The sequence below is a fragment of the Gadus morhua genome, chromosome 20 (assembly GCF_902167405.1).
Source record: "Gadus morhua chromosome 20, gadMor3.0, whole genome shotgun sequence".
NCBI lineage: Eukaryota > Metazoa > Chordata > Actinopteri > Gadiformes > Gadidae > Gadus > Gadus morhua.
The window spans coordinates 21,873,502-21,888,301 of record NC_044067.1 but is presented as its reverse complement, the minus strand read 5'-3'; the positions used below and the strand labels follow the sequence as shown (position 1 = coordinate 21,888,301).

Sequence of the window (14,800 nt, the reverse complement as noted above, 5' to 3'; positions counted from 1 at the left end):
AAAACTGAGCACTCTATCTGTCTGTGTCGTTCCTGACTCCTGAAGGCCACGCCCCAAGCCTCTCATTGGTCCGTCCGTCGGGCGTCATAGGTCTGGGAGCAGTAACTTTAGACCAGTTTTCCCGAACGAAAAGTAGTAGTTTTAGTTTGCAGTGGGTTTTTTGTTAATTCCCGATAAAATCATTGTTTTGGATCCACGGTTGATTAAAAAAGAAGAAGCTTCTATGAGAACAAAGTAGGATGTTAAAAAAAAGTAGCCAGACGGAGCGGTTTGATTGGAAAAGGGGCAAAGAGTGCTGTGGCGATATTGTTGGTAGCCTCGACTAAGGTTGCAATGTCCCAGCCGGAGCAGAAAGAGAACCTCGATCCTCAGTCCTATTCACCACAAGAACAGAAAGAGAGCCTCGATTCTAAGTCTCATTCACCACAAGGACAGTCGGACTCCAACCAGAAGTGCTTAACCGAGGTAAACCCCAAGGCTGTGTGCAGAGTGTGCAAACGCCTGTATCGGGACCCCAAGATCCTCCCATGTTTGCATTCGTTTTGTGCAGACTGCATTCGGCAGCTGAACCCCTTTTCTGTCTCCGGACCAAATGTCAAACAAACGTTGAGTAAGGACGGACAGCCACCCACCGTCGACCAGAAAGTGACCACCGTCCTCTGCCCCGACTGTGACACTGAGGTTGATCTTCCCCCTTCGGGAGCGGACGGATTAACCACCGACCACTTGGCCCTGGACGAGGTGTTTCTGCAGACCCTCCTGACTCACAACTCCGTGCGCTGCGACCTTTGCAGTGACGGGGACGCGGAGCTGCGCTGCGAGGTGTGCTGCGTTAACCTCTGTGAGTTCTGCAGCCAAGCGCACAGGTAAGAGCTCTGAACCCTTCTTTCCGCTCACAGTTTAGGCCTGTCCTGTATGTGATACCATTACCTACCCGGAGTTCCGGACCCCCCTCCCCCATTCAAGCTGTCAAGGGCCGCGCCGCATGACGAGGAATGTAACGCACGAGTTCCAATGCTTTACCCATGGAATTTAGTATTTACCATATGGAAAGATCATCCTGGTCCAGCTACTTGACTTAAAGCCAAACATTAACACGCCATTTTCCCGGTCGGTCTTAATCTCTCGCCTCATTCCCGTTCACTTCATCTCTGTATATCTTTCTCTGTCCTCTCCTTCTCCATCTTGCCATATGTCTGTCTGTCTGTCTGTGTCTCTGTCTGTCTGTCTCTCTGTCTCTCTAGGAGGCAGCGACGGACGTCCGCCCATACTGTCCAGAGCGTCCAGGAGCTGAAGGCCCAGGGTCGGCTGTCTCGCCCTGTCCTCTGCTCCCTGCACCCCGCCCAGGAGCTCCGCCTCTTCTGTGAGTCCTGCGACCAGCCCGTCTGTCTGGAGTGCGCTGCCACGTTCCACCGGGAGCACGACTGCAGCGCTGCACGGGACATTATCCATCACCATGGAGGCCGTATCCGGGACTTGGTCGTCGGGAGACTGCAGCCGCGCCTTCAGCGTCTGGAGGAGTCCCTGATGAAGGTGGGAGTGGTGTAGAGGATTGGGTGGGATTCAGGTGTGTGTCGTGTACAGGGTGGATGGGGTTCAGGTGTAGAGGGTGGGTGGGGTTCAGGTGGGTGTCGTGTAGAGGGTGGGTGGGGTTCAGGTGTAGAGGGTGGGTGGGGTTCAGGTGTGTGTCGTGTAGAGGGTGGGTGGGGTTCAGGTGTAGAGGGTGGGTGGGGTTCAGGTGTAGAGGGTGGGTGGGGTTCAGGTGTGGCGGGTGGGTAGGGTTCAGGTGGGTGGGGTTCAGGTGTGTCGTGTAGAGGGTGGGTGGGGTTCAGGTGTAGAGGGTGGGTGGGGTTCAGGTGTAGAGGGTGGGTGGGATTCAGGTGTGTGTCGTGGATGGGGTTCAGGTGTAGCGGGCGGGTGGGGTTCAGGTGGGTGGGGTTCAGGTGTGTGTCGTGTAGAGGGTGGGGTTCAGGTGTAGAGGGTGGGTAGGGTTCAGGTGTAGAGGGTGGGTGGGGTTCAGGTGGGTGGGGTTCAGGTGTGTGTCGTGTAGAGGGTGGGGTTCAGGTGTAGCGGGTGGGTGGGGTTCAGGTGGGTGGGGTTCAGGTGTGTGTCGTGTAGAGGGTGGGGTTCAGGTGTAGAGGGTGGGTAGGGTTCAGGTGTAGAGGGTGGGTAGGGTTCAGGTGTAGAGGGTGGGTGGGGTTCAGGGGTGTCATGTATTGGGTGGGGTTCAGGTGTAGAGGGTGGGTCGGGTTCAGGTGTGTGTCGTGTATTGGGTGGGGTTAAGGTGTAGAGGGTGGGTCGGGTTCAGGTGTGTGTCGTGTATTGGGTGGGGTTCAGGTGTAGAGGGTGGGTGAGGTTCAGGTGTGTGTCGTGTATTGGGTGGGGTTCAGGTGTAGAGGGTGGGTGGGGTTCAGGTGTGTGTCGTGTAGAGCAGGGATGGGCAACTTTCATAATAAAGAGGACCACATTTTTCATTATAACCATCAGAGGGCCACATGACTGCGCACACAAAATGTTGAATTTGGTCGATAGGATTTCCTGTATTCTGGTGCATTTTGGGGATGGCCACTACCAAAAAAATCGTCCAGAATCATAACCTGTGTGCGGTATGTTAATTGAACCAACATACATAATTTCATTTTTTCCATGCTCAAACAGCCACATGAATGGTTAGTATTTTTATCAGTGCAAAGGGCTAACATACATCATCATTCTCTCAGTGCGTTTACATGCAGAGTCATTATCGGATAAAGAAATGAATAAGACCTCAACCGGACTTTTAAAATGCATGTAAACACCTTTACCGATCTACTTCGGACCGAAATCGGTACATGAACGGACAAGCGAAATCAGATAAGAACACCTAGATAACTCTTGGTTATCTAGGTGAAGGTTTCTACCTGCATGTAAACCCGCGTCGGATTTCGCATTCTGCGCATGCTCGAGATCTTGAGGCCGGGGAACGTGAGCCGGAAGTAGAAGGAGACGGTAGTTGTGTTGTTATCGCCATAGACATATAAACAATTCTTATTTCTTTATAAATATAAATGTTTAATTATTTCTTTATATTTTTATGGTTTTCGCCGTCGGAAAACGAGAAACGGCGATTTATTTAAAAAGGTGACGTAGAAGATGGAGGAAGCCGGTGTCATGCCATTACCACCTATAAAGTGAAACCCCCTATCATCATCAACATGCATTCAGTACACACTACGCTTCGATTTCACCCAAGGCTGAACTTAATGTACACGTTTTCCTAAACATCAACAATGTTGTAAAATAGTAACTTCGTGCACATCTGTAAAAATAAACGTTTTTTTCTTCTGATATGTATACGATCTTTATTCATTCATTGCGCCGCGACCAAACTGACGGGGATATTCTCTGATATTTTGAATCTTAAAGACCGCGTCGGGTTCTCCGACTCTCTGGTACTTCCACAACAAAGACTTGTAGTGGGGGTTATCTCTGCCATGGTGGAGAAGGAATTGGGGGAAATGAATTTTGGCTATGACTCTGAAGGCAAGATTGAAACGCTACATGGAGAAGAAAGGGATCGTTGACATATGCGGGACAGCTGTCGGTTCACTTCGGGTCCATGTCATTTCTCCAACACTCCATTGTTCCGACCTCTCGGTCGTATGCGGACCGCAAACGACCGAGAGGTAAAAACAATGTAGTAACAGCTGTCAGTTGACAGCTGTATGCTGAAAACATCTTTCTCGAATGCCGCTGTCACACCAAATTTGTACCGGGTGCCAAATTTGTACCGGGTACGTAATCAGTAGATTACTTAAGGCGTTGTCCGTTGCCAGGCAGGTTTCAAAAAACAATCGCACTAATTTTGCCAAAGACAAAAATATATAAAACAGATAACGGATCGCTAGATAACACTTGTTTTTACTTTATATTTGTATTGTATTTAATTTTTTAATCGAATTGGTCTTCTGCTCTAAAAATGTTTACTTTTCCCACAATTTCATTGAAAAGCCAAACGTCCACAGTCTCAACCCATTTTGCCTATATGACCATTTTGTTATTGTTTAACACCATACGGCTATTATTAGGTGAATACCATTAACAGTGCAAATTTTCAGATCTGTGCTCTTTTAAGAAAGCCCTTAATTCTCTTGTGAAATGTGTGCTTGGAGTTTTCTTGATGTTGTGTCTTGTGTGCTTATCAATAGACATTTTCACCATGTGAATGAGGCTACATGCAGTTCAGGAAGTCAGTGGCTCAACAGGATAATGCCTTGTACTGGTGAGCTTTAGGTTGAGAGTTTGAATCCTGATTAGAGCATTATGAGCAAGCTGATTATGACATTCTGTCATTGCCACTCATTTAAGAAACACAACATTGAACAGCACCTGAAATTCATCAGGCGATCAACATTCCGACTCATTATTTTCCAAGAATCTGACCGCCAAAACACAGTATGGCATTAGGGGATCTTCTTTGTTAACCAGTTTCCTTCCTAATTAACTCTGTCATATTTATATTTCCTCCGTTAGTGTTCTTGACTAAAATGGATTAATTTCCCCAGAATTTCCAAGATTTTTCAGGTATATGCTTTTAAGAAAGCCCTTAATTCACTTGAGAAATGTGTGCTTGGAGGATTTCTGGATGTTGTAACTTATCGATGGACATTTTGACCAAGTGAATCTGGCTGCAGTTCAGGTTTATCAGTGGCTCAATAGGATAATGCCGTGTACAGGTTTCCTTAGGTCAAAGTTCGAATCCCGATTATAGCATTATGAACAAGCTGAACATGACATTCGGCCATTGCTTTTTTTTTTTCTCACCTGAAAGCCGAGGCACAGTATTGCATTAAGTGGAACATCTTCTTCATCAACATCTTTCCTTCATAAATATTTGTCATATTTATATATCCTCATTTAGTGTGTTCTTGACTTTTAATTTTGCTCGGACCTTGTTAATCACCGCTTGCGGATATATATATTATTATTTTATTAAATTATGTGTGGGCCTGACTGAGTGAGGATGTGGGCCGTATGCGGGCCAGTTGCCCTTCCCTGGTGTAAAGGGTGGGGTTCAGGTTTAGAGGGTGGGTGGGGTTCGGGTGTGTGTCAGTGAAGGGAGTGGGAGGGATTCAGGTGTGAGTCGTGTAGTGAGTGGGGTTTAGGTGTGTGTCGGTGTAGAGTACAGGGTGGGGTTCAGGTGTGTGTCGGTGTAGTGGGTGGGGTTCGAGTGTGGGTCGATGGGCTTCAGGTGTGGGTCGATGGAGAGTACCGGTGGAGTTCGGGTGTTTGTAATGTTTCAGGAGTGGGAATCAACGTTCCACTGTGTTGCAGGTTGAAATCACCCAGGATGCCTTGCAGGCAAGGATGGAAGCCACTGCTGAGGATGTGCGGGCGTTTGCGCGAGGTTATGCCGCCTCCGTGGAGACGCACTGTCTGTCCCTGCTACGACGCCTCGAGGAGCTGAGGGTGCAGCGCAGGTACGTGCTGCAGCCAGGTGTTACACTCAGGTGTTACACTCAGGTGTTACAGCCAGGTGTTACACTCAGGTGTTACAGCCAGGTGTTACAGCCAGGTGGTACAGCCAGGTGGTACAGCCAGGTGGTACAGCCAGGTGGTACAGCCAGGTGAAATAGCCAGGTGGTACAACCAGGTGGTACAGCCAAGTTGTACAGCCAGGTGTTACAGCCAGGTGCTACAAGTGTTACAGCCAGGTGTTACAGCCAGGTGCTACGGGGGATACAGCCAGGTGCTACAGGTGCTACAGCCAGGTGTTACAGCCTGGTGTTGCAGCCTGGTTTGTGTTACAGCCTGGTGTGTTACAGCCTGGTGTGTTACTGCAATGTGTGTTACGGCGATTTGTGTTACAGCCTAGTGTGTTACAGCCTGGTGTGTTATATTTAAGAAATTTAGTATTATTATGCCTATATATTTGATAACAGTGTGAAGCAAAGGGAATTCCATGTGTGGTTTATTACACCTCCTGATAGCCCTCTGAAAGAAGCTCCTTATCTCATGTTTACGTCAGAGCCGGTCCTAGGGCGACCGGTGACCACTGAAGCTTTTATCTCTATATTCCATGACCTCAGTCTATTTCTCAGTTAACTTATATGTTAAGGTGAACTAATGTCACAATTAAAGGGAAACGTTGCCGGCCGTATAAATGTACAGTATCTACCATATGGTTAAAGGAGCCATGTGAAGGAATGTCAACGAAGGCCTACATCCTGAGGGATATTTAAGTTTCAGTCATTTACATAATTACGAGTGAAACCTGAGTTGAACCTCAGTTACTAAGCTGTAAATGGGCCCCTAGAAAGACCCCTATAATCCTCTGTATGCCTGGCCCGTCTTCCTGAGAGGAGGAGACGGGGGGGGGGGGGGGGCCCCCTGCGGTCTTTCGCTCACGTTAATTACACTGACTCAGGCCCCCCCCAGAAAACTATCTTTTCCCCTCCGTTTTCCTTGGCAGTGTTTCAGGAATTTCTCCGTAAAGATGGACTCAAAAACGCAACTCGCTGTAGTACATATTAAAGGCATCTATGTGGTGCTGGTTCTAACCCAGGTGTGTAACAAACAGCTGTGCAACAGCCAAGTATGTGTTATCACCGTGTCTTTAAAGTAAACCGCAGCTTGAAGCAGCCATCTGAACCAGCGCTCCCTCTCCACAGGAACCAGCTCCACCTGCAGAAGGTGCAGCTGCAGCAGGCGCTGTCCGACACTCGTGGCGGCGTCCGGTTCGCCGAGAGGCTGCTGGCGTGCGGCTCAGACGCCGAGATCCTCAACGCCAAGGGGGTCACGCTGGCCCGCCTCACCAGCCTGGTGGAGAGCGGCTACGACCCCAGCCCGGCCACGGTTGCCCCCGACGACAGCAGCAGTATCCACTTCCTGCCTGGGGAGGGTGCAGGGGAGGTGGACGGGTACCCAGTGGTGGGGGTCATCCAGACGCAGACACTGGACCTCAGCAGGTGCACCATCGAAGGGGAAGGTAAGGCTACTGGAGCTCTCCTACCATAGAGAGATGAGCACCATTAAAGAGGGGATATCATGCTTCTTCGACTTTACCCTTTAGACTGTTTGTCTATATGTTTTACGTCTGCTAAGCTAAGCTGAGTCTGAGCCAGGGGGAGTATTCGTTCCCACCGGGAACTACTCGGGGGTCGGGCCTTAAAGCGACATGATACAAAACTGACCGTTTTTGAAAGATGCGGAAATTGGTATTGCAGAGATGAACAGTATGAGAATAATTAGGGGTATTTTAACATACAGGCATGTAACCCTAGTCTAGTAGTCCTAAATGCAATTATGAACCCTAAAGAAGCATGATATGGGATGTTTAAAGAGAAATTAGGGCCTTGGCATCTTACTCATGAATGCGAACAGGTAGGCTGATGGGAGGTAGACCCAGGAAAATTTTACTTTACGTTAATCATCCTTATCCTAATTTGAGAATGAACACTTTATTGATCTCTTTGCCTTATCATAGACCTGCGGGAACATTTCAAGTATGCTGTTGCATTGTTGAGTATGGTCTTCCTCCAACCCCTCATTGAGCCATTCCCCGAGGCAGTTATAGCTTATCTAAGTAGTAGCTGTAGCTGACATTCCTCGTTGCTAGGGCACTTTGAAGTGGGGATAACTAGCGGGTAAAGGAGAATGGTGTGCGTGTGTACATGCTGACAGTGAGGATTTGTGTTCTTGCTTTTGTCTGTTCCATTATTAGGTTAGAGATGGTTAAGTTGAGGTAATAGGTTAGAGGTGAGACAGTTAAGATTAGTTTGTGTGCTTTTGGGTCACTCCATTTACAAATTATATTAATTTAACTACAAATAAAGAACCCAACAAACAATGAATTAAAAATACAGATATGTATTTATTTAATTATGAAAGTACATCACAGGCATAATCAATTATGCATTTTATACATTATTCATAATCAATTTGCAACCCAATACCCAATACTTTGTTTGTGTTATTTAAACTTATTTATTAAGGGTTAGGGTGGGGTTGATCTATTATTGCGTACAATCCATGTTCCTAAGGCTTTATTTAGGCTTTTAAATATATTTGATTTTGCTAATGTCTCCAGGTCCTGTAGTGTAATACTTAACAAATGAAAAACTAGGCTTGGTTCTGTTTTTGGTAAATATATGTTTTAGCCGGGTTCCAACCTTCAAAAAAAGGCAGCTTAGGAAAACTTAATATTTACATATACAGGTGTACTGACTTGGTATGCAAGGTGGTGCTGTTTTCAGATTGACCCATCTCAATAGCTGTTTATGGAGTTTTAAAGTGTTTTCTCCTTTTTGAAGTTAGACAGATATTATGTATTCAACAGATATTGATATATATTCCTCTTTACCAGAAGTGGATGGGCAGGAGTATTCACTCTTTTTTTCACAAGCTTCTTTTGTCATAACCACAGATATACTATATTTTTCTATTTTGGAATACTCCAGCGCATGCATGCCTGTTACTGTCCGTTTTGGGTTACCAGGCAACTTCAAGCATTCAGCCTACAACCCTGCAAATTTGATTGTGTGAATTGAGATGACGAAAGCCATGTAGTACTGCCCCCGAAAATAAAGTTGGAGCGAAAGCATTTTACAAAATCGGACAGGCAGGGACTAGCTCAAACAAGGAGGGTTGGTTTTCCTTTAATAACAGGTATAGGAAATGTCGGCCGCATCCGTTTCTCTTCACAATGCCGAAGCAGTCGCCTGACACAGCCAGTCCAATTCGCAAAAGCCTGTTAGTCTGCAACCTCTCAGTTAATTTCCATTTCCAAGGGGAGTCATTCCCGGGCGCGGACCCAAAATGCCCCTGGAATTAAACCTACCACCAAGTCCCCTCCAGCGAAGAAGGGCATGGTTGAAGATCTCATGACAGCATGACTCTGTTGAACCAAGTACGGAACCGGTTGATCTTACAACCTGAACAACCACACTCCAAAAAGGTTTGCAGGGGTATGCAGATGAGTGGTTGAGAGAGAGCGTGCAAGCTTTAATGTCACTTTAATGTCAACCAAGTCAGGCTTACAGATATGCCTGACGCATTTCATAAACGAGCAGGTAGGGGGTAGGACATTTGTCTGCATAGGGATTGCAGATATTGGGAGTTGAACAGCCCGACCATTACAGTATCCTGTCTTGTGTGAATGTTTGTACCCTCACCGGTCTCCTCTGCTACTCCACCCCTCCAGGGGTGCAGGTGGGCAGGCAGGGGCAGCCGGGACACTTCACCTTGGTGTGCCGGGACTCCGCCGGACAGCCGCTGGGTCGCGGCGGGGAGAACGTTCTGGTCAGCATCATAAACAAGGACAAGAAGAACTGGTATGACTCTGGAACACTGCCACCCTTTGACTGCACCTTGGCCCACTAGCGGGGCGCCAGAGGTGATGGGTAACATTTAGAAATGTTTCAAATGAATCCTGAGATAGGTCTGCAAAACGAGTCGTTTAGCAGGCCCGTTGATACGTAATTATATTTTATATTTTCAACCATAAGCATATAGTAGTGTATCCGATTATTCATTTGATCCTTTTTTATGTATTTGACTTTTAATCAAATTGAAAGCATATCATATTAAGTTTACTTTTGATTGTAAAGATGCATTCTTTGAGTATTCACATTAATAGCTGCTCGGCATTGGATATTGGCTTAAAGAGAATCAATACACAATCAATGACTTTCTCTCCAGCATGGTGGAGGCTACGGTGTTTGATAAAAACGACGGTAGCTTCTCTGTTTCCTACACGCCGGCAGAACCTGGGAGCTACTCTGTGTGGGTCTGTGTTAAAGCACAACATGTCAAGGTACTGCTTTTTATTCATATTTTTAGTCCTACTACTAACATGTATCCCAATTAGCGAGAAACTATCCTTTCTCTTGCTCTGCTCCGACTTGAACTATCTTTGGATAACAATCAATAGTAACTCTCTAAGGGCGCCCTCAAACTAGGCCATCTGTACCGTGCCCAAGTCCGTTTGCACCTGTAAGTACGATTTCCCCCCCCCCCCCCTTGCTGTGCCGCTGCCCTCTGCTCACACTAGGCAATCTCAACTGGGCCTGAGGATGGTTGCTTGTTGTACATACGTCATCACCAAGCGTCCGCTGCTTAGTAGAACAACAGTGGAGAACAACACAGAGAACACAATTGACACATTACTGACTTTGTTGCTTAATTGGAGCCGCTCTACTCAGATACAGCCCTCTCTCACTGAGCATTTTTACACTGCCAAATATGCCTTTTTATGCCCGCCTTTTTCATGGCACAGTCCGCACGTTTACACTCCCCAAGGTAAATTGCCTGCTTGAGCTAGAACCCCAATTTACCCTGCACACATTGACAGTTTATTGGGTTTCATTCTGTTGTAAATGCGACGGCTCCGTGGTTCCAGGGGGTGCGGGGCTTGGGTAGTGGTGTTGCTGCACTGTCTCCACAGAGACAATGCAGTGATATGATCATGAGCAGTTCTAACTGGAGAGAAAGGGAAATCCACGAGCTGCTTATCATGTGAGAGAAGGTGATGCACTCGTATTAAACAAAGACGTTGAAAGATGGTGCGATTTACGAGAGAGACGAAGAGGACCTGTCCCGAGGCTTTTGTCGGGATAAAAATCAAGTGGTCAGCAAAATAAAGAAAATGTTGGCGTTTTTGCACTTCCAGCTCAGGTTGTGTGTCCGTGCGTGTGCATGTGTCGGCTCATTAGCATCTGTACCGTGGCCTGAGGCCACGGAATTGAACTGTACATGAGTACGGTTGGCGTGCTCACACTGGCCAAACGATCTAGACTTTAGGGGCGCACTAGGTGTCAAACAGACTTGGGCACAGTACAGATGGCCTAGTGTGAGTGCGCCCTAACATTGAGCCATGAACAGGATAATGCTACATCCTGTTTACAAATAAAGATGCATGTGTGTCCCTCCCTCTCTCCCGCCCTCCCTCCTCCCCCTCTCCCTCCCCCTCTCCCTCCCTCTGTCCTTCCCTCCCCCTCTCCCTCACTCTCCCCCTCCGTCTCTCCCCCTCTCCCCCTATCTCTCCCCCCCAGGGTTCTCCCTTCCCACTGACCGTGACCAGGCGGTTGAGGCGTCATGCCGGAACGTTCCACTGCTGCACCTTCTGCTCCAGCGGGGGGGCTAAAGACGCCCGCTGTGGCTGTCCTGGAACCATGCCTGGTAGGACACACACACTCACACACGCAGAACATAACACAAAAGCGCTCCCACACAATAACATAAAAGCATACACTTGCACTCGCACACTCACACGCACAGTTTGATGGAATGTGCTAGGCTCACTCTGGTTGTCAAATCGTTCCCAGCGCGGATCTTCTCACAAGTCCTGGAAAATGAGTATCATCTTGCTTTCGTTATCTCCCTTAACATTGTTTCCATCCCTCATTCCTCTATCCCCTTTTGTGTGTGTGTGTGTGTGTGTGTGTGTGTGTGTGTGTGTGTGTGTGTGTGTGTGTGTGTGTGTGTGTGTGTGTGTGTGTGTGTGTGTGTGTGTGTGTGTGTGTGTGTGTGTGTGTGTGTGTGTGTGCGTGTGTGCGTTAGGAGGGTTCCAGGGCTGTGGTCATGGCCATAAGGGCCACCCTGGGCAGCCTCACTGGTCGTGCTGCGGGAGCACACAGGAACAGTCTGAGTGCCGGGCCCCTGGCCATAGGCCAGTGACGCCGACCGTGCGGGGCCAACTGCGCACAGTGGAGCTCTGAGCCAATGGAATCATCACGCCGTGTTGCGCCAGGCAGGGGGATGGAGGTTTGGAACGCTAATCACAGCCATACCACAAGCTTGTGAATGGAAAGAAAGTAGGAGGCCACTTTGTAGACAGTACATGTGCTAAAACAGCACTAAACCATTATAGAGGTGAGGAAAAGTAAATTGATGATCTCTTCTGAATTCATTAATTTTCAATTTGCTAAAAACCAGCAGACAGATTAGTATTTAGTAGGTGAACTGAATTAAATATGTCTGTTAACTATAATAGCAGTCCTTTACACCATTGGGGAATGACACGCTTCAAGTGCTAATGAGTCGTTTTACAGTAGTCGTGGTCACTTTTTGCACCTGAATTTATTTAGAAGAATATTGACTGGAGGTCAAACATATTGAACTCTGTATCACATACGGAGGGAATTGAAAAAAGGCTGGAACTACACAAACGGTATTATTTCTACTGCTAGTGTTTGATTTGACACCAGTGCATTTTCCGATAATGAACTGGGGTTCAAATCAAACACTAGCAGTTAGCCTTATAGAAGGCTGCACTCTCATGCAAATATATGGCCTGTTAAGCCCTTTGAGACTGTACTGGTGATTAAGGAAAAAAATAATGCAGGCCCCCCACATTTATTGCTGTGTCCTGTGTCATCATGTGGATATACAAGGCTGAGATTCCCATTCATTTTTATTCCCTCTCGAATGTTAGGACTACAGAGATATACACAAACCTAGTATTTTTTATTAGTGTTTTTTTTACATGTATGAACACTGCCATTATTTATGTTTGTTAAAATCCCTCACAATCCTATGTTTTCTATCCACTGGTCCAAAACGTCTAGGCATACATATTAAACATTTGTATCTGTTAAAATGAATCTGTAATATGAAATAAACCTATTTTAATTGTTCAATATTGTAATATGTATCCTTTTTCTTAAAATGGCCTACTGTTCTACATTCATCCACTAGGGGGCAGACTACAACGAGTCGGCTGTAGTAGAATCTGTTCCTGTAACATCTGTAGACTTCAAGGCAATCATCATGTACCGTTTAGCTCTCAACGCTTGTTCTTACATAATCATTCATAATCAGTATTCTCCCTCCGTTCCATTACTAGAGCAATTTCCAGCTAAGGAGTCGCTAATAAATACTGCATTATCATAAAACATGCCTTAAGCAGGGAATGATTGCGACTCTTAGTATGAATGTTTGATGAAGCAGGATGAGCCACTAACCTCTGAAACCCATCACCCAGACGCTTGAGTGGCGACATTGCCTGGCGACACATATCGTTGGTGAGGGATGGTACATTGGAACACGTGTATGTCTACAAAGAAGGACCACTGCAACCCAAACACAATCACAGATGGTGTTGTTGGAGAAAAATAAAACTGCAGCATTTAAATTGTGTATGTTTTATCTTTCATCTTATGTTTCTTGGCCTCTTTAACAACCATAGAAATCCAAAATTTCTGTGATTAATCTACTTTTAAAGTTCACTTTCTGTCATGCTCATTATATAAGTTATCTGTCTGCCTTCTGTTTTTATCCCCTGAAAAATGCATCATCATAGTGCATCATTCAATGTCAAGATTTTGTTTTAAGAAACATAGGCCCATGGCAAATTACATCCTACATCTGACTGTTAAAATTCTCAAAGTTTTGTTTGGTTAATATAGTAGAATATTTGGAAAAATGTAATTAACTGTTACGGATTAGACTTTTAAAAACCATGTAGCAAAGCCATGTGCAATCTTTTGCGTATTTTGTTTTAAAATCTGTTTGCTGGTTCCCAAAGTGAGGCCTTGGAAGGAGGGCTCATGCCAACAGACCACATTAACCCCCTTCTCCCCAGCTGACTCCTGGTTGAGCTCTCAGAGCTAGAGTACCTTGTAAGCAGCATAAGCAACGACCCTGTGCCCTGCCGTCTTTACTGACAAATCCCTTATCGTCACATGCCACTTCCCATGCTCTTCCTCTTCTCTTCACCTCCTGCTCATCCGTTCCTCTTATACACTTACTTTTTATTATTATTATATTTATTTTTTATTGTTTAAGTCTCAGCTTTCCTAATTGTGTTTCTCATATACCTTTACTTTCTCTTATATTGCACTGTTGGAGGAGCCCAAGACTAAAGAATTTCATTGCCAGTGACTGCTCTGTAATTGTTGTGCATATGACAATAAAAACATCTTGAATCTTGAATCCTCTTCTCTGCACCTCCTGCTCTTCCTCTACTTCTCACCTCCTGCTCAAGGATTGTGAACTCTTATCATTTAGACGCAGTTAGGTATGAGAACGACTGCACCAGTAGGATTTTATTCTACTGCTGTAATAAGAAACCATCATGGACAACCAGAGAGTGAGTGACCCCCCCCCCCCCCCATTCAGTACTTGTTGAGGACAACTCACATCACTTCATTTGATTTCTGGATACAACTTTATTTTGAGTACCATTTCCCGTAAGTGGCAACTTGACATTGATTTCTTGGCGCCCGAGTCCCTCTGAATGGTGCAAAATTAAAATGGTCATCCAGCGCCTCTTAAGCACACTTGGCTTACGGAAGTGTGCTTAAGAGGCGGAAATCAAACATCTCGGGTCAGTCAAACGTTGGTTAGGTGGTCTCTTGAGCGCAATTTCCTGTTTATGAAGCCGGAGATCTACAGCTGATTTAGAATAGCCTGCAAAACAGACAGCATGCATACAATCCTTGGCAGGTGCTGTGTTTGACTTCATCATCATTGAAGTTTGCAATGAAGATCTCATTGTCATGGAGACAGAGGGACGGGTCTCGAACAGATTGTGTGTGTGTGTGTGTGTGTGAGAGAAAGGCATACTGCTTCAAGACCAAACATGTACACATTGAAACAATACCCTCAGACTATCCTCTCATCTTGTTTGAATAATTTATCTAAATTTAATCAAATGAGTGCAGCATGAAATATTCACTTTTCAAATATTGATCATCACCAAAACATCCGACCATCGCTAGGTACTTCTTTTGATAAATTTCATGTCATGTTAGTTTAAGTACAAATTCCATTACAATTACGTTCATTTTGATGCATTTCAATAATTATAGTTGCTCACAGG

At 45.9% G+C, this 14,800-nt stretch overlaps 1 protein-coding gene across 1 annotated transcript; it reads left to right on the top strand.

The window, feature by feature from the left end:
- Positions 1–100: 100 nt before the first annotated feature.
- trim45 (tripartite motif containing 45) lies at positions 101–12,617 on the top strand. The gene is made up of 8 exons (XM_030343964.1): positions 101–866; positions 1,245–1,533; positions 5,314–5,459; positions 6,651–6,967; positions 9,182–9,311; positions 9,679–9,793; positions 11,031–11,157; positions 11,539–12,617. The coding sequence occupies exons 1-8, from the start codon at positions 334–336 to the stop codon at positions 11,694–11,696; spliced, it is 1,815 nt and encodes a 604-aa protein (XP_030199824.1). The 5' UTR covers positions 101–333; the 3' UTR covers positions 11,697–12,617.
- Positions 12,618–14,800: the final 2,183 nt, after the last annotated feature.